Below are 18,279 nucleotides of genomic sequence, written 5' to 3' on the forward strand. Positions count from 1 at the left end.
CGCTGTAGCTCAAGTGGAAGAGCGCTCGCCTTGAGCTGAAGAGCTGAAGGACAGCGCCCAGGCCCAGAGTTCAAGCCCCATGACCGACAAAAAAAAAAAAAAAGGTTTTACAATTCAAGTTATGGGTTGGAATTTTCAATTAAGGGAGAAGGATAGGGATATGAAATTGAGAAACAAAAAGAAGGAAGGGCTAGGTAGTCAGCATTCACTGGTTTGTCTGTGTAGAAGAAAAACTTCAACCCTGGTAAGTTCTTTAGTAGGAACGAAAAAGACAAAATGACAAGGAAAAATCAAATTCATTAACTTGTATATTCATATATACATGCTCCCACTCAGTAAACAGAAAGGTGGCTTTGAATTCTAGAGCTAATGTGTCTTCAACAGAGAATACTTTTTTTTTTTTTTTTGGTCAGTCGTGGGGCCTGAACTCTGGGCCAGGGCACTGTCCCTCAACTCTTCAGCTCAAGGCTAGCACTCTACTACTAGAGCCACAGCACCACTTCTAGCTTTTTCTGCTTATGTGGTGTAGAAGAATCAAACCCAGAGCCTCATGCATGCAAGGCAAGCAGTCTACCACTGAGCCACCTTCCAGCCCTAAGAATACATTTTTAGATTATTTACAAGATAAAGGAAAACAATTTTGAGTGTCTAGAGGCAGTCCCTTGGAGGTAAACAAATAAAGGACAGCCATTAATGTTTGTTGATGGAGAGTCCTTTGCTCTCATTTCCAAGACTATAAGGGTCTTAAAGTTGCTTTAGTGATTAACTTTTTTTTTCCTCTGGTAGAAAGGGGAGAGAGGAAGATAGGGTATCTTTTGTATTTGTGAATTTATGTTATATTTTTAGGCAAATGAAAAGTGAGGAGATGATCTGCCTTCAGCTCAGCAATCTTAAGAATTTTGGGGTGGTAAGTCTGTATAGATTTTGGGGGATTAGCCTTTACAAATCAGTGGTCTGTGTGGTTCTCACATTTTCGTATTGATTTTACAAGCAAAAACAATCTCCTAAAACTAGATTAATAATTCAGAAGAGAAGATAAAGTCTAGAAATTTCAAGGTAAGAAAGAGATCTGCAAAGGGAAAGAAGAATATAGATTAGGATGAGGTAACAGCAACAAAACCCAAAGAAAAATAGTTGAAGTAGACTGTAAACCCAGTGCCCAATTCCAAAGGGTGCCAAACTGAGGCAGTTTGTTGACCTTAGGCTTGAAGTATCTTCACTCCATTATGGATCACTCCAGGATAATTTCCTGGAGCTCAGCATGAAAAATACAGATCTCTCTGAACTTCCTGGTAGTTTACATTTGGCCTAATCATTTACATAAGTCCAATTAGAGTGATAACTGGCCAAGTAGGCCTTTTAAAGTTTGCTTTACTGAGACTTGCAAGAAATTTCCAATTGAATTTTTAAAACTCCTTGGGACTTAGGAAGCTAAGTTAAGAACAAGTTACTAGATTCCATCTGCAGCACCAGTGGATATGGTTGAATTCCTTTCTTCTTGAGGTTTCCCCAAGTAGTCTAAGGTTCTTTTTCCTTCCTTCCTTCCTTCCTTCCTTCCTTCCTTCCTTCCTTCCTTCCTTCCTTCCTTCCTTCCTTCCTTCCTTCCTTTCTTCCTTCTCTCTCTTTTTCTCTCTCTCTCTCTTTCCTTTCCTTTTCTTTTCTTTTCTTTCTTTCTTGCCAGAATTGGCGCTTGAATTCAGGACCTTGAGCTCTTATTTGGCTTTTTGACAAGGCTGATGCTGTAGCTATCACTGGAGCTACACTTATACTTCGGGCTTTTTGCTGGTAATTGGAGATAAAAGACTCAGAGACTTCCCTGCCTGGATTGGGCTTGAACTGTGATCCTCATCTTTCAGCCTCCTGAGTAGTTAGGATTACAGGCATGAGCCACCAGTACCAACCTAATCTAAGTTTCCAGTTTATAAGGAACTGACTTTGTAAAGTTGGGAACCCTGTGTAAGTTGGGTTGGTTTTTCCAAAGGTCTTTGTAAGTACTGGCTCCGCTGAATTAATTTTCAGTTCCTTAAGATTTTTGCTATTTTGGGCTGGGAAGGTGGCTCAGTGGTAGAGTGCTTGGCTTGCATGCATGAGACCCTGAGTTCGATTCTTCACCACCACATAAGCAGAAAAAGCCGGAAGTGGCGCTGTGGCTCAAGTGGTAGGGGCTAACCTTGAGCTGAGGGACAGTGCTCAGGCCCAGAGTTTAGGCCCACAACCGACAACCCCCCCAAAAAAAAACAAACAAGATTTTTGCTATTTGATTCTGTGCATATCATCCCAAAATGTAACATCCTAGTCAAAGCTTAGATATACCAATTTTCCCAGTTATGTCCTATTACAAGAACAGATTGCTTTGAATTTATGCAAATAACTGCTTGTCCTGAAAATAGCAATATTCTATTTGAGCTTTAAAATAATGGTGGATTCAGGTAGTAGAAAAATGTTTCAATTTACTAAATTGTGAGTTATAGAAAAGAGATGGAGCAGAGTATCCTTATGCCCAGAAAAATAGAAGGTTTAAAGAGCTATCAATATTTCATAAAGCAACAACAAAAAAGCCATAAAATTATAACCGTTCTTCATCAGTTCATTCAGTACCATTTAGCTAATTCTTGTTCTGTTTGATATTGGGTTATCAATTTTATGAACCTACTAGCTTCTCTGCTAGAGTTCTGAAAGTCCTTTCTCAGTCTAGTGGAATGATCTCAAAGTTATTTAAGCAGTACCAGTCAGAAACATCTAACCCAGAGTACCTGTTTTGGGTTTCTAAATGAAAGATTTCTGCATGTAGCTAATTGCAAGAGATTTCAAGGAGGCATCTGAATAAATCAGTTAACTCTAAGTGAATGATAAACGATTTAAAGATTTAATGAGAGTTCATTGTGAAATTAATGCACTTGATAAGGAAATTTGCTTATTCTGTGACATTTTAAGATAACTGGAATTCATGGATGATAGCATGTTGGGACACTTGACAGTGAGGGCATTGACACATTTCTGGGAACTTCATACAGTGAAGTGCTTGTTCATAGCCTAGTGAAGGTTAGGCATCATTTTTCATTTGCCAGTGTTTCCTATACTATTTAACATTATCAAGGATCGAGGCATGGTTTAAGTAGTAGCAAACTTTTCTAGCAAATGAGAGACCCTGAGTTCAAACCCCAGTACCACCGAATTTAAATTAAATAATATTAACATACATATTGTCAAGTAAGTATAGATTTTTTGTTCTCAGCCTCCCAGAAAGCTAAGATGGCAAGTGTATAGTATTGTGCTTTCCTATAGTCAGAAAGAGTCTCATGAACTTTTCTACCCTAACTGGTCTCAAACTGACATTCTTGAATTGGCTCCCAAGTAGCTAGGGTTAAAGGCATGAGCTACCAGTCCAGCTTGCACTTTAAATTTTTGGGTGCTGATCCTGGGTCTTGAACTCAGGGCCTAGGTGTTGTCTCTGAGCTTTTTTGCCCAAGGCTAGCACTTTACCACGTGATCTACATCTCCACTTACAGCTTTTTTGGTGGTTAATTAGAGATGTCTCATGGACTTTCTTGCCCAGGCTGGCTTTGAACTGTGATCCTTAGATCTCAGCCTCCTGAGTTGTTAGGATTGCAGATATGAACCACCAGTGCCTGACCATATTTATTTTTTAAGAAAGAATCTCACTTCCTGCCTGTGTGTGTACCTGGATCTTGATGCTCCTATTTGTGTATCCCACAGTAGCTGGGATAACACATACATACCATTACACCCAGCTTATGTCATTAAGCAGGAGCCTTGTGTACTTTTTGCCCTGTCTGGCTACAAAGAGAGCTTCACTCAAACTAAGCCTCCGGAGTAGTTAGGATTACAGGGGTGCAGCATCAGCACCCAGTTACTAATAAAAAAAAAAACAAGATTGGGATTGAGACAGATCAGAAGGATCCAACTCTCTGTAAGGATATTTGACAGTTAATTAAATAGTGTTGCTGGGTGCTGGTGCCTCATGCCTATTATAGCTCTTTGGGAAGCTGAGATCTAAGGATCAGCTCAGAAAGAAAAATCACTCTTATTTCTAACTACCAAAAAGCCCGAAGTGGAGCTATGGCTCAAGTGGCCTGGAGATTAAGTCCCAGGGCTGGCACCAAAACCAAACCAAACCAACAGCAAAATGAAAACACAAGAAAGCCCCAGTATTGGCATGCATGTATGTGTGTCCCTTCTCCCCCCTTAGTTAAATACTGTACTGTTAAGAATGTTCATCTGTTCATCTTTAAGATAAGTCTTTGGTGTCTGCATGCACGTGCTCATGCATGTGTGAGATTAAACCCAATCCTTCAGCATATCAGGCCAGCCTTCCACTACTTAGTTACTTTCCCAGCCCTAATGGTAGATCTTTATTGTTAACTACCCTTTAATGTTTACTTTTCAATAAACAAATAAAATAATATGTTGAAGGCTGGGTGATTTGGCCACTTGATTAATATCTACCAGACCTTTACATTGTATTCAGCTGCTTTGTGTACGGAGCTGTCTTGCTCATCCTGTTTGGTGACCCACTAGACTGTCATTATAGCAGTCTGGTTGTTTTGAACACTTCATAGATATCTTGACAAAACAACAGTCCAGCTGCAAGGAGCATTGTAACCTCTGCTCCTAGGGCTACAACTTGAACTTCAGGGTTCTCACTCTAGTTACAATCACCCTGGGCAAACTGCACTGCCTTTGGAAATCTTTACTCTGAGCAAAACAAGCCTTGGTGAACTCTAGATGATTTTGGCTTACCTTATATCTATTCTCAGGAGAGGTGGGGAGTGTTCCCCCTAGAGATCCAAAAGACCGTGTGTGATTGGTTTTTATTGGAGGCTTGCGATTGATCCTGCTGTGAGACCTATGATTAGTGAAAATAGAATGTATGCTGTGATTGATAAAAATTACAATACCACATTTGCTTACAATACTCCTTCTAGTGTTTACTAGACAGCTTTCTATATTTTTTAAGTCAGCTGAGTGGTCCTCTCCTTTATGCTGCTCCTGGTGTGTAAACTTGGGCCCAATAAAAGACTTCTCCCAAGTGGCCTTTCCTTGCCTACTATAAAGTCTTTATCACAGATAGAGAGTATGAGCTGGTAACATGAAGAGAGCTTAAACATTTTTACATCTTAAAACATATATTTCAATTTATATATTTTATATATTTATATATTATATATGTTTATATATGCTTATATATTTATATATATTTAAATCTATAAAAAGGCACTTTTGTATTTAAGAAAAAGTTAATTGTAGACTTCAGTAGTAACAAATTTTCCCACACAGCATCAGTTGGAGCATTGCAGTCATGTGAGACATGGATCAGTTTGTTCTGTGGCATGTGGCATGTTCTTCAACAGGAGATGGCAAAATATAGCCCATTGGTCACAATGCCTCTTTTGTGTAGTCTTACATTTTCAATTGTTACCAAAAAAGCCAACAAAAATAAAAATATACAAGTTTACCAAGTTTGGCAACCTGTTTCCTTGAGCATTACAGAATACCATCCCTAGTTCCTGCTTTCTAGATAACTGCAGCACTCCAGCCACTGAAAACGAATATAGCTACCATCATCAATATTTCTTAATTGCTTTTGGTAGGGGATAATACCATTTTATGGAGGATTACTTCTTTAGTTTATTGATTTTTCAATGTCTTCCTCCTCTGTTACATACTTAACTGATAATGCATGCATGATATATTTCCATGCAGTTTCTTTGTAACTTTTTAATTTTATTTTATACTTACGAAAATAAATCCTTACTATGTTGTACAACAGCAACTAATACTACTAATGTATTACTTGCAACTTAAACCTCATAATAGAATGCTTTATCACATCTTCATTGGTACTTGGTGGCATGTTCAGAACATTGTTCAAATATTAATGTTCAGAACAGTAACTTTTAAATATTTCTTGAGCAAAATGATTTGAATAAAATAATTTCAGATTACCTTAAATTTGGATGACTAGATCCCAGTTCAAAATAGTGACTACAGGCCATATGTAGTGGCTTATGTCTATAGTCCAGACTACTTGGGAATTAGAGATTGGAAGGATTGTGGTTCAAGGCCAACTGAGGAAAAAAATTAGTGAGGGTACCCTCTCCCTTATCTAAACAGAAAAGCTGGATGTGGTAATATACACTTGTCATCATAGTTATACTACTGGGGAGGCTTAAGAAGGAGGGAGGTCAAGGCCATCTTAGGGGGAAATACAGGTTCTACCTGAAAAATAACAAAAGCAAAAAGGCTGGATGTATGGCTCAAGTGATAGAGTGCTTGTATTGCAAGCACAAGACTCTGAGTTAAACTCCAGTACTGCTAAAAAATCAACAATGATAGGGTAAAAACTAGAACCCAACCAAAATAATTTCAGTTGCAAGTGAAGTTATATCAGAATAGGTATCTTTGATATAATTTTTTTTTGTTTTTTGGTCCGGTAGTAGGGCCTGAACTCTGGGCCTGGGCACTGTCCCTCAGCTCTTCAGCTCAAGGCTAGTGCTCTACCACTTGAGCCACAGTGCCACTTCCGGCTTTTTTCTTTTTGCTTATGTGGTGCTGAGGAATCAAACCCAGGGTTTCAGGCATGCAAGGCAAGTGCTCTACCACTGAGCCACCTTCCCAGCCCCTCTTTGATATAATTTAAGGAAAGGAATGATAGATGTTTCATAATATTGTAAAGTAACGTGCAACAGAAATAACAGCGTAATTATAGTATACTATATAAAAGTTGTTTCATGATGTTGTGAAATAATTAAATTAAATTATAGCATATTATATAAAGTAATTTTATTTTTACTGTTTTTTTTTTGTTGTTGTTGGTGTTGCCAGTTCTGGAGCTTGAACTCAGGGCCTGGGCATTATCCCTGAACTTCTTTTTGTTCAAGGCTAGCATTCTACCACTTGAGCCACAGCATTACCTCTGGCTTTTTCTGTTTATGTGATACTGAGGAATAGAACCTAGGGCTTCATACATGCTAGTTGAGTACTCTACCACCTAAGCCACATTCCCAGTCCTCTCCAGATCTTTTAAGTTGAATCTTGTATTTTGTCAAAGGTTTTTTTCTGCATCTATTGATAAGATCATGTGGTTCTTAACCTACACGGTAAATTACATTTATTGATTTGCTTATGTTAAACCACCTTGAATTTGTAGGATGAAGCCTACTTGATCATATTGTATGATTTTTAAAATTTGTTTCTGGATTCTGTTGGCTAATATTTTATTGAGGAGCTTTGCATCTGTGTTTGTTAGAAAAATTGGTCTGTAATTCTCTTTTTTTGTTGGATCCTTACCTGATTTTGGGATGAGTGTGATATTGGCTTCATAGAATGAGTTTGGGATTGCTCCCTCTGCTTCTATTTCATGTAAAACCTTGAAGAGTATTGGTATTAGTTCCAATTTAAAAGTCTTAAAGAAGCCGGGCGCTAGTGGCTCACGCCTGTAATCCTAGCTACTGAGGAGGCTGAGATCTGAGGATCACGGTTCAAAGCCAGCCCAGGCAGGAATCTGAGACTCTTATCCCCAGAAGTGGCGCTGTGGCCCAAGTGGTAGAGCTCTAGCCTGAGCCGAAGAACTCAGGGACAGCGCCCAGGCCCAGAGTTCAAGCCCCACGACTGACAAAAAAAAAAAAAAAAAAGGAAAAAAATTCCATGGTGAATTCATCTGGGCCTGGGCTTTTCCTTGTTGGAAGGCTTCTGATTATTCCTCTATCTCATTGTATGTTATTGGTTTACATCTTCTTGGTTTAGTTTAGGCAGTTTGTATGTTTCTAGAAATTCCTCCATTTCTGGTAGGTTTTCCTTCTTTAGTGAGTATAGATTTAGAAAGTAGTTCTTTATAATTAGTTGGATTCTTGAATGTTCGTTATAATGTTTCCTGTGGCATTTCTGATTTATTGATTTGATTCCCCTCTTTCTCTCTCTCACTCCCTTTTTTTTTTGTTAATCTCAGAAGTAGTCTGCCAGTTTTAGTAATTTTGAAAGTAATATTTTTATTGAGTGTTATAGCCAGAGTTTTAGGGTCCCAATATCTGGTAGATAGGCAAATGGTCAGTAAATGCTTACTTAATTGTAACATGAAATATCGTTATCCTACCAGAAAGTCATAATATTTTCCATATAGTTTTTATACTGAGAATGAAAGCTGGTATGTTTGTCACAGCCCTAGTCCCACTTTCTCTTGCTGTATCCTATCTCTACATTGCCTATCTTTATATTCCTCTTGTTTCTACTGCTACTACTCTTACTATTTAGTCAAGAGCCTTGGTTCCAAATGATAGGACTATGACTTAAATTATCTTCTTTTTTTTGGGGGGGGTCCTGTCGTGGGGCCTGAACTCTGGGCCTGGGCGCTGTCCCTCAGCTCTTCAGCTCAAGGCTAGCGCTCTACTACTTGAGCCACAGCGCCACTTCCAGCTTTTTTCTTTTTTCTTATGTGGTGCTGAGGAATCGAACCCAGGGCCTCATGCATGCAAGGCAAGCGCTCTACCACTGAGCCACCTTCCCAGCCCCTTAAATTATCTTAAATAATAAATATAAGGTTGTTGATGCGTATAGGTGGGAAGGATGCCGAGAAAGCATACAGGATTGAAAGAAGGCCTGTCAGAACCAAGGCCTTGGGGATGAAAGGACAGAGATACAATCACATTAGAGTCCAGTCTCATTTCCGTTTGGCCTTTTTTTTTTTTTTTTTTAACAGTTGCAATCAGGGTTTCACCAAAATGTTTAAAAAGATGGCTGTCCACAGCAACAGCCTCATATCCTTCTGGTGCCATGATCTGTAAGGCTCTAACATTACCAATCTTCCTGCTCTACATTAGGAAATTGATTTGGACCAATCAGTGTGTTTAGAGACAGGAGGTACTCTGATTTGTCGTGGCCAGGAGGAAAGAAAACATACAAAGAAGAAGCAAGGGAGGGCTTGCCTTACTAAATCCCTGGCTGTTTCTGTGCTTACCCCAGGTCCTATTGTTCCAGCCTTCTGATGACTTCCCACTTTACTCCACTGTAGTTATTGTTCTCAAATTCAGCTGTGTATAATGATCATACAGTTACTTATCCTTCAGTGGCTCCTTTTGCCTATATATATAACACTATCTAAACTTGTGGATCTTGGTACACTATAATTTGACTTCATCTCAATTTTATCTCTCAGTTTTCCTGTTTATTATTAAACTGAAATAATTGGCTGTTTGAGTTCCAATAACATCTGTTCCTCAATGGGTAAGAAGGAACGTGAGAAATCACAATAGAGGTTTCATAATTTTGAAATACGTTTTGAAAGAGGATGAATATGATGAAATAGATTGTCTGCAACTGTGAAAATTGAATAAGAAAACCTAGTGAAATTGTTTTAGGAAGGGTTAAAGGGAAAGGAAGAGTGTGTGGGATTGCTTGGAACATACTGTAAACATGTGGACATGTAACAATGAAACCCCCCTCTGTGAAACTACTTACTGTAAGCTAATAAGGAATAAAATGATGTCAGAGTAGTAGTAGTATTGTGAATGAGCTGTTTGAAGATAGGCTAAAAAGGTAATATATTCACTTAACACAACTCATTTAGTTTCTTATAGACAAAGTAGAGTATATGCCACACCAAGCCTGTCAGTGAAAGACTGAAAATCGATGTAATTTTGCATCAAAGAACCAATTAATTTTATTCTTTTTTATTGTTTAAAATAACTTTTTTCCATGCTATGAAAGAGATATTTAAAATTTTGATTCTAATTATTGATCTAGAATTTGAGTGACGTGTGTGGGGGTGGTTATAGGGTTTGAACTCAGGGCCTGGGCACACTGTACCTGAGCTCTTTTGCTCAAGGCTAGTGCTCTACCACTTTAAGCCACAGCTCAACTTCTGGTTTTGAGTGGTTAATTGGAGAGAAGAATCTTACAAGGACTTTTCTGCCTGGGCTGGCTTTGAACCGTGATCCTCAGATCTCAGACTCTTGAGTAGCTAGGATTACAGGCATGAGCCACTAGTGCCTGATGACATGCAATTTTTGATATTTAATAGTAGCTTTTCTGATACTTGATACTTGAAAAGGCAGTACTTTTGTACTTACTTTGCAATCATTACTCATTCTCATTTTTGTTACTTGATTACCCTGTTTGAGAATCTATCCAGTGATTAAGGTCACTCAAGATGATATATTTTTTTAACAATTTATTTTTAGTCTTATGAATAAAGTGTGGTAGAATTGTATTGCCAACTCAAAATATGCTCTGTCATTAAGAAGGTTTTTCTGTTTACCAAATTCTAACTTAGTGCTTTTTGTTTCATTTTTAGTCTATTGCATCTGCAGATATGGATTTCAACCAGCTTGAGGCATTTTTGACTGCTCAAACCAAAAAGCAGGGTGGGATCACATCTGACCAAGCTGCTGTCATTTCCAAGTTTTGGAAGAGCCACAAGACAAAAATCCGAGAGAGCCTTATGAACCAGAGCCGTTGGGACAATGGACTTCGAGGCCTGAGCTGGAGAGTTGATGGCAAGTCTCAGTCAAGGCATTCAGCACAAATACATACCCCTGTGGCCATAATAGAGCTGGAATTTGGGAAAGGTGGACAGGTAAGCTTAAATCACCTTCAATTGATAGCCCATTGTAAACTGAATTTTCTATTATATTTTAGTCCATGTGGTAAGATCTCTGTAAAGTCTTTTTTTTAACTTAGTAATCAGTATATTAAGGAGACATTCATACATTTCAATAATTGCTTAAATTTTGATATCCAGATTTAAGCTTATGAACATATGACTTTAAACATACAGGTAAAGCTATTAATTACAGTTACTTTGGAGAAAATGGTTTAAAGTAAGCCTGTAACATATCTAAGGAACACCTTCCTAGGTTATACATGCAACTTCTTAATGTACTGGCCTCTTCAATTGTTTTTGCTACCCAACTCTGAAAGTTACTACTCAAGGTCCTTATCATGGCCCAAAGGGAAAAAGAACATAGCTATGACCAATCAACATAATATATATATGCATATTTATATATGAACACACACATATCTCAAAAAGATGCACAAAGGGTATGCAATTCTAGAAGTGCAAGCCCCTAGAAGCAGCATATGATAAACCTCTTCTTTAGAAAGGTATCATTTCTAGCCAGGTGCCGGTGGCTCACATCTGTAATCTTAGCTTCTTAGGAGGCTGAGATCTGAGGATTAAAGTTCAAAGCCATCCCATGCAGGAATGTCCATGAGACTCATCTCCAGTTAACCACCAGAAAATTGGAAGTGGTGCTGTGGCTTGCGTGGTAGAGTGTTCTCCTTGAGCTGAAGAACTGAGGGATAGCACCCAGGCCCAGAGTTCAAGCCCCACAACTGACCAAAAAAAAAAAAAGGACTGGGAAGGTGGCTCAGTGGTAGAGCACTTGCCTTGCATGCCTGAGGCCCCGGGTTCGATTCCTTAGCACCACATAAGCAAAAAGAAAAAAGCTGGAAGTGGCGCTGTGGCTCAAGTGGTAGAGCGCTAGCCTTGAGCTGAAGAGCTGAGGGACAGCGCCCAGGCCCAGAGTTCAGGCCCCAGGACTGGATCCAAAAAAAAAAAGAAAGGTCATTTCTCTGTCACGGTTAACACAGGCTAAATTATGTATTGTGCCACTCTTCAAGTAATAGTTGAGGCAATAAAATGCAAAGACATTACAGTGAGTCACTTAATACAAATAACAAGACAAACATTTTTTTTTTTTGGGTCCAGTCATGGGTCCTGAACTCTGGGCCTGGGCACTGTCCCTCAGCTCTTCAGCTCAGGGCTAGCATTTCAGTTTAAGCTTTTCCATGTACCCAGCTTAATCAATTACAAGATATGGTTTAACAGGTGCTAGAGGAACTATTTTAAAAGTAGTTTTTATAGGTATTATAACTTCATCTTGCACACTGAAGTCTTCTTACATACAGAACAAAGTCAGAGCTGTTATATTTATTTATTCTTCATTTAACTTTAAAACACTAGTATAGTTGAATATTACAACAAAAAACAAAAGCAAGTAGTGAGCTTATTATGATTAGTCCTTCACTCATCATTTAAAATGCCAGTAGTGGATACTGTTCACTGGCCCCATTATGAGGTTTGACACTGAACACACCTCTAGGGTGATGTTCATCATCCTCATAAGCCTCTCCATTATAATGGTGCCATCTTTCCTGATTTGGATCAAAGTCTACCAGTTACCTGATTCATTCCATCAGTCTCTTCTACTTCCTTCCTCTCAAGAAGGAATTTTTCCAGCAAAGAGAGTTTATCAGGAGAGAGGAAGCTGTTTTCAGGAAAGTTCACCTTAAACTCAATGATTAAGTGCCCCTTTTCATATGGTTGTCAATAAATTGGCATGCCTTTATTTAGCACACTCTTGATATCTCCCAGCTTGACAATCTGACCTGGATGAGAAGCAATGACTATGGTTTGGTTGTCAAGAGTGGAGATTGGCTATTGGAAGCCACACAGTGCTTCAACCAGTTGTATGTCCATACACATAAAAAAATCTTATCTTTGTCACATAAAAATAGCATAGTCCTTCTGATCTGATACAATGATGATATCTCCAGGCTCCAATCCTAGTTCTTGGTCTCCTTCATCATGGAATGTTATCTTCTGGCCATTTTTCATGCCTTTGTCAATATGAACATCCAGAATCATCTTCTCTTGAACTGTGTTCCTTCCATTACAGCTTTTATATCTATTTTTAGGACTGATCCTTTTTCTATGGCCCTAGCACTCCACGCACACCTGAATATGCTGAACCGTTCCAGGTCCTATCTGATGAATTTGTATTTACATTCCAGTACCTCGGCAGTAGGGACAGCATTCCACTGGCACTTTTTTTTTTAACCACCATGGCCTTCACATTTGTCACAAATCACATTCTTGTGTTTTGTTTTTTTTTTGTCAGTCGTGGGCCTTGAACTCTGGGCTTGGGCACTGTACCTGCACTCTTCAGCTCAAGGCTAGTGCTCTACAGCTTGAGCCACAGTGTCACTTCCGGTTTTCTAGTGGTTTTATTGGAGATAAGAGTGTCATGGACTTTCCTGTCTGGGCTGGCTTTGAACCGTGATTCTCAGATCTCTGCCTTCTGAGTAGCTAGGATTATAGGTGTGAGCTTTTTTTTTTTTTTTTTTTGTCGGCCATGGGTCTGAACTCTGGGCCTGGGCGCTGTCCCTTAGCTCTTCAGCTCAAGGCAAGTGTTCTACCACTTGAGCCACAGCACTTCCAGCTTTTTCTGTGTATGTGGTGCTGAGTAATTGAACCCAGAGTCTCATGCATGTGAGGTGAGCAATCTACCACTGAAACACCTTCCCAGCCCACAAATCACATTCTTTTGCAGAGCTAGTTATTTTTTTTTTGAGGGGGGGGGTTGGGCATGGGGCTTGAACTCTGGGCCTGGATACTGTTCCTCAGCTCTTCAGCTCAAGGCAAGTGCTCTACCACAGCTCTTCAGCTCAAGGCAAGTACTCTACCACAGCACCATTTCCTGTTTTCTGGAAGTTAATTGGAGATAAGAGTCTCACAGACATTCTTGCCCCAGCTGGCTTTGAACTGCAATCTTCAGATCTTAGCCTCCTGAGTAGCAAGGATTACAAGCATGAGCCACCGGCACACCACTAGGGCCTTTCTCTCTGCATCCTTCTCAACTCCCTCCCCCACAAAAAACAATAGCAGGGTGCTGCTGGCTCATGCCTGTAATCAAATGATAGAGAGCTAGCCTTGAGCTGAAGAGCTGAGGGATAGAGCCCAGGCCCAGAGTTTAAGCCCCAGGACTGACAACAAAAACAAAAACAAAAAAACATTTCAAACATATCCATGGGGGAAGCCAAAACCAACACCTGCTCCATCCTCCTTAATTGCCTATTCTCCTTTATCATATATTCTCTTTTCTTGGCATCAGAGATAACCTCATAAGCTCCAGAAATCTGTTTAAACTTTTCTCCTTCATTTGGATTCAAGATACTAGTTTTCTATAAGCCTTTTTCAATTCTTCCTGGGTGGCATTGGGTTTGACTCCCAAAACATAATAGTAAGTGGTTTCACCATTTTCTAGGGTGAGTGGGCTGGGGCCAGTGGGGGAGCAGGAAGGAACATAGCTATGTGCAGCTAGGGCATCTATTGCTCTTCTAACCTCTCTCAGAGCATTCCAGTTCCCAGTCTTTTTTTTTTTTTTTAATAGAAATGAAGCAATGACTATTGACAAGGTTCTGCTTCTAGAATCTTTTTAAATTTATGTATGTATGTATGTATGTATGTTGGTTGGTTGGTTGGTTGGTTGGTTGGGGGGCTTGAACTCTGAGCCTGGTTGCTGTCCCTGCATTCTTCAGATCAAGACAAATGTTGTACCACTTGAGCCACAGTGCTCAAGTGGTGGTTAATTGGTGATAAGAGTTTCATGGACTTTCCTGCCCAGGTTAGCTTTGAACCACGACTCTCAGATCTCAGCCTTCCCAGTAGCTAGGATTACAGGCATGAGCTAGTAGTCCCTGGCTAGAATCTCATTTTAAGGGTAGAATCATTAGGAACTTTGGATACTTCAGTTACAGTTAGAAACCAAGCACAGGTTCCTTGCAGCTGTGTTAGCCCAGATTTGGTCAGAGATCTCAGCCTTCCCAGTAGCTAGGATTACAGGCATGAGCTAGTAGTCCCTGGCTAGAATCTCATTTTAAGGGTAGAATCATTGCAGCTGTGTTAGCCCAGATTTGGTCAGAGAAGTGATTGCACAGATATTGATTCCTACTGCATCTATAGTCAGGTATAGCAGGTACAATAACTTAATTCATTAATGTATTGTTCCTTTAACCCAAGTGTGCCATTTCTGACTTTGAAGTTATAAATAATTTTCAACTTGATCTTGATTATTTACAAAACAGGACTGCTTTTCTTTGCAGTTTTTGCAGTCATCATGGCAGATAATTTTAGTATCTACATAGCTTTTCTTGATGTCATATAGTTGTATTCCAGTTGCCTGGCAAATTAGACTCTAATGACCGGTTTTAGGAAGAATAGAAGGGGAAGAGACTCATAATTAGGAAGAGAATACCCAGATCACTGAATTAATTATATTTGTTTTCAAATAAGTAATCAAATAAGTCTTTCTATTACATTCTCTAATAAAAATTTACTTTTTTCGTGTGTGCCAAACTGGGGCTTAAACTCAGGGTGTAGGTGCTGTCCTTTAGTTTTTCTGCTCAAGGTTGACATTCTCCCATTTGAACCAGAGCTCTTTGGTGGTTAATTGGAGGTAAGAGTCTCAAGGACTTTTCTTTTTCTTTTTTTTTGGCCGGTCCTGGGCTTGAACTCAGGGCCTGGGCACAGCTTCTTTTGTTCAAGGCTAGTGTTCTACCACTTGAGCCACAGCTCTACTTCTGGCTTTTTCTGTGATTAGTTTGAGATAAGAGTCTTATAGACTTTTATGCCCAAACTGGCTTTGTACTGCATCCTCACATCTTAGCCTCATGAGTAGCTACGATTATAGGTATGAGCCAGCGGCGTCCACTGAGGCTCTTTAATTTTGCAAGTGCAAATAGGTAAGTTCACCTGCAGCTGTAATGTGGTTTTGTCGCCAGATGGAATGCTGTCCACAAAATATCAGGGTTAATACCTATCTCCATAAACTTTCATATAGTTCCAGAGTGGTGAGTCCCACAGAGACCATGGCAACTGTGCTGGGACCATGGGTTCCTCCTGCCTTTGAAAAGAGCCTTTTGAGTTTTTATGTGCATATTTTAACGTGTGTGTGTGTGTGTGTGTGTGTGTGTGTGTGTGTGTGTGTGTGTGTGTGTCCTTGGCTTTAACTCAGGGCCTGGGCACTGTCTCTGAGCATTTTTACTCAAGGCTAGCACTCTAGCACTTGAACCACAGCTCTACTTCCAACTTTTTGCTGGTTCATTGGTGAAAAGAATCTCATGGACTTTCCTGCTGAGGCTGGCTTTGAACCACAATCCTTAGATCTTAGCTTCCTGAGTAGCTAAGATTACAGGTGTGAACCACTGGCATCTAGCTATACTCCCTAATCTTTTTTTTTTTTTTTTGGGTCCGTTCGTGGGGCCTGAACTCTGGGCATGGGTGCTGTCTCTCAGCTCTTCAGCTCAAGGCTAGCGCTCTACCACAGTGCCACAGCACCACTTCCAGCTTTTTTCTTTTTGCTTATGTGGTGCTGAGGAATCGAACCCAGGGCCTCAGGCATTCAAGGCAAGCGCTCTACCACTGAGCCACCTTCCCAGCCCCCTTCCTAATCTTTTTTAAAAAAATAATTTACTTTATTGTTATTATAAAGGTGATGTACAGAGGGTTTATAATTACATGAGTCAGGTAATGTACATTTCCTTTCACACGGTGTCTTTTGTTCCCTCACTGTCTCTCAGTCCCTCCCGCCCATCTCCAGCCATGAGTTGTATAGTTCACTTTCATCAGTGTCCTGAGAGCTCCACTGTTGCACTTTTTCATCCTTTTCCCCTCGAGTTCTGTGCACTCCCCCCAATCCTCCCATAGATATACATGTAAATATACCATACATAAAGAAAAGAAGACAGAATCATCAAAAAAGAAAATTAAAAGAAAAAAGAGCAATCTTGTTTCCATATCTTAGAGCTCAATTCAGTAGTATTATTTTATATAATATATAAATATGTATTTATATAATATTATCTAAATATAAAGAGGCACGTAGACATTGTGCCTTTGTGTTTTTCTCCTTGGATATCCTCTTTTGGTCTCATTGTTTGTATCTAGAATCCTGTATAAGATATCATATCCCAGTGTTATCATTTTTCTTCACTATATTACAGAAAATATATATTGAAATATATACCAATATATATTTTCAGTAATATATATTGGTATATATTTCAATACATATTGGTATATTATTTCTACTTACTGTAATTTGTAGAGTCCTTGAGGCCTATTTATTCAGAAACTAATGAAGATGTTTTTGTTACGGTTACTGTTTTTTTCCCTCCCTTGCCCTATTTAATTTTTTTTTTCTGCTCAGGTTGTCTGTTATTGCTTTTTTTTCTTTTTTTTTTTGGTTTTAAAGAGTACATTTGAGTATGAGCAGCCAAGTACAGCTTTAGCTTTCTATTTTATTTTATTTTTAATTTAAAAAAATCACCTTGGAGTCTGGTACTGGTGTCTCACACTTGTAATCATAGCTACTCAGGAGGCTGGGATCTGAGAATCAAAGCCAGCCTGGGCTGGAAAGTCCATGATTTTTTTTTTTTTTTTGTTGTTGTTGTTCAGTTATGAAGCTTGAACTAGGGGCCTGGATGCTGTCCCTGAGCTCTTTTGCTCAAGGCTAGCACTCTACCACTTGGAGTCACAGTGGCAGTTCCAGCTATTTTGAGTAGTTTATTGGAGATAAGAGTCTCATGGGGACTTTCCTGCCTAGGCTGGCTTTGAACCGAACTATGATCCTCAGATCTTAGCCTCCTGAGTAGTTAGGATTACAGGTATGAGTCACTGGTGCCTAGCTCCATGAGACTCTTATTTCCAATTAACCACCAGAAAACTGGAAATTTGTGCTATGGCTCAAAGTGGTAGAGTCCTAGCCTTGAGCAAAAGATCTCAGGAATAGTGCCCAGACCCTGAGTTCAAGCCCCATGATAGACAAAAAAACAAAGACAAAAAAAAATCCCAAACCCAACAAAGCACCTTTGAGATAGAAAGCCAAGTCATAGAGAAGAAACTAAGGCAGTGAATGGTTATGGAAACCTGCAGAGCTAGAGAAAATGAGCATGCACTATTGGTCCAATTATTTTGTAGTGCATGCATGTTTTTCTTCAGGTGAAATAAAAATCTTACAAGAATAAAGTACTATTCAATTGTAAAAGTATAAAGAAAGCTTGGGTGAGTATTTTATATCCAGAGGGTAAACATCATGTGCTGTTAGGTGTGCGACAGAAATCCTGCCATATTGAAAGCCTTGATCACTATTGGAATTGAGCCTGTTTCTTTAGGAAAATTTTATTTTTGCTTGCTTAACAGCATTGTTATGTTTTGCTTTCCTGGAAAATGAGTAGAGATTATCAGAAGTATGTTTTCTTTTTTTAAACTCTGACTTCTAGGAGTGTATTGTTAGTAGAATTTCTTTGTAGTTACTTTTTTGTTTTAGTTCCATACTTTTGTATTTTATAAAGATACTTTATAAAATATAAAATAAGATTATGGGGGCTGGGAAGGTGGCTCAGTGGTAGAGCGCTTGCCTTGCATGCTCGAGGCCCTGGGTTCGATTCCTCAGCACCACATAAGCAAAAAGAAAAAAG

General features: G+C 39.3%; 1 protein-coding gene and 1 pseudogene across 1 annotated transcript in view; one reads left to right on the plus strand and one right to left on the minus strand.

The window, feature by feature from the left end:
* Positions 1-18,279, plus strand: part of Commd1 (copper metabolism (Murr1) domain containing 1) — a 121,308-nt gene that overhangs the window by 25,749 nt on the left and 77,280 nt on the right. Inside the window, exon 2 of the mRNA XM_013022478.1 lies at positions 10,310-10,591. Within this exon, the coding sequence (XP_012877932.1) occupies positions 10,310-10,591 (282 nt within the window). The remainder of the gene's footprint in view (positions 1-10,309; positions 10,592-18,279) is intronic.
* Positions 12,092-18,279, minus strand: part of LOC105990130 — a 50,495-nt pseudogene continuing 44,307 nt past the window's right edge.

This window comes from Dipodomys ordii, unplaced genomic scaffold, assembly GCF_000151885.1.
Source record: "Dipodomys ordii isolate 6190 unplaced genomic scaffold, Dord_2.0 Scaffold63, whole genome shotgun sequence".
Taxonomy (NCBI): Eukaryota; Metazoa; Chordata; class Mammalia; order Rodentia; family Heteromyidae; genus Dipodomys; species Dipodomys ordii.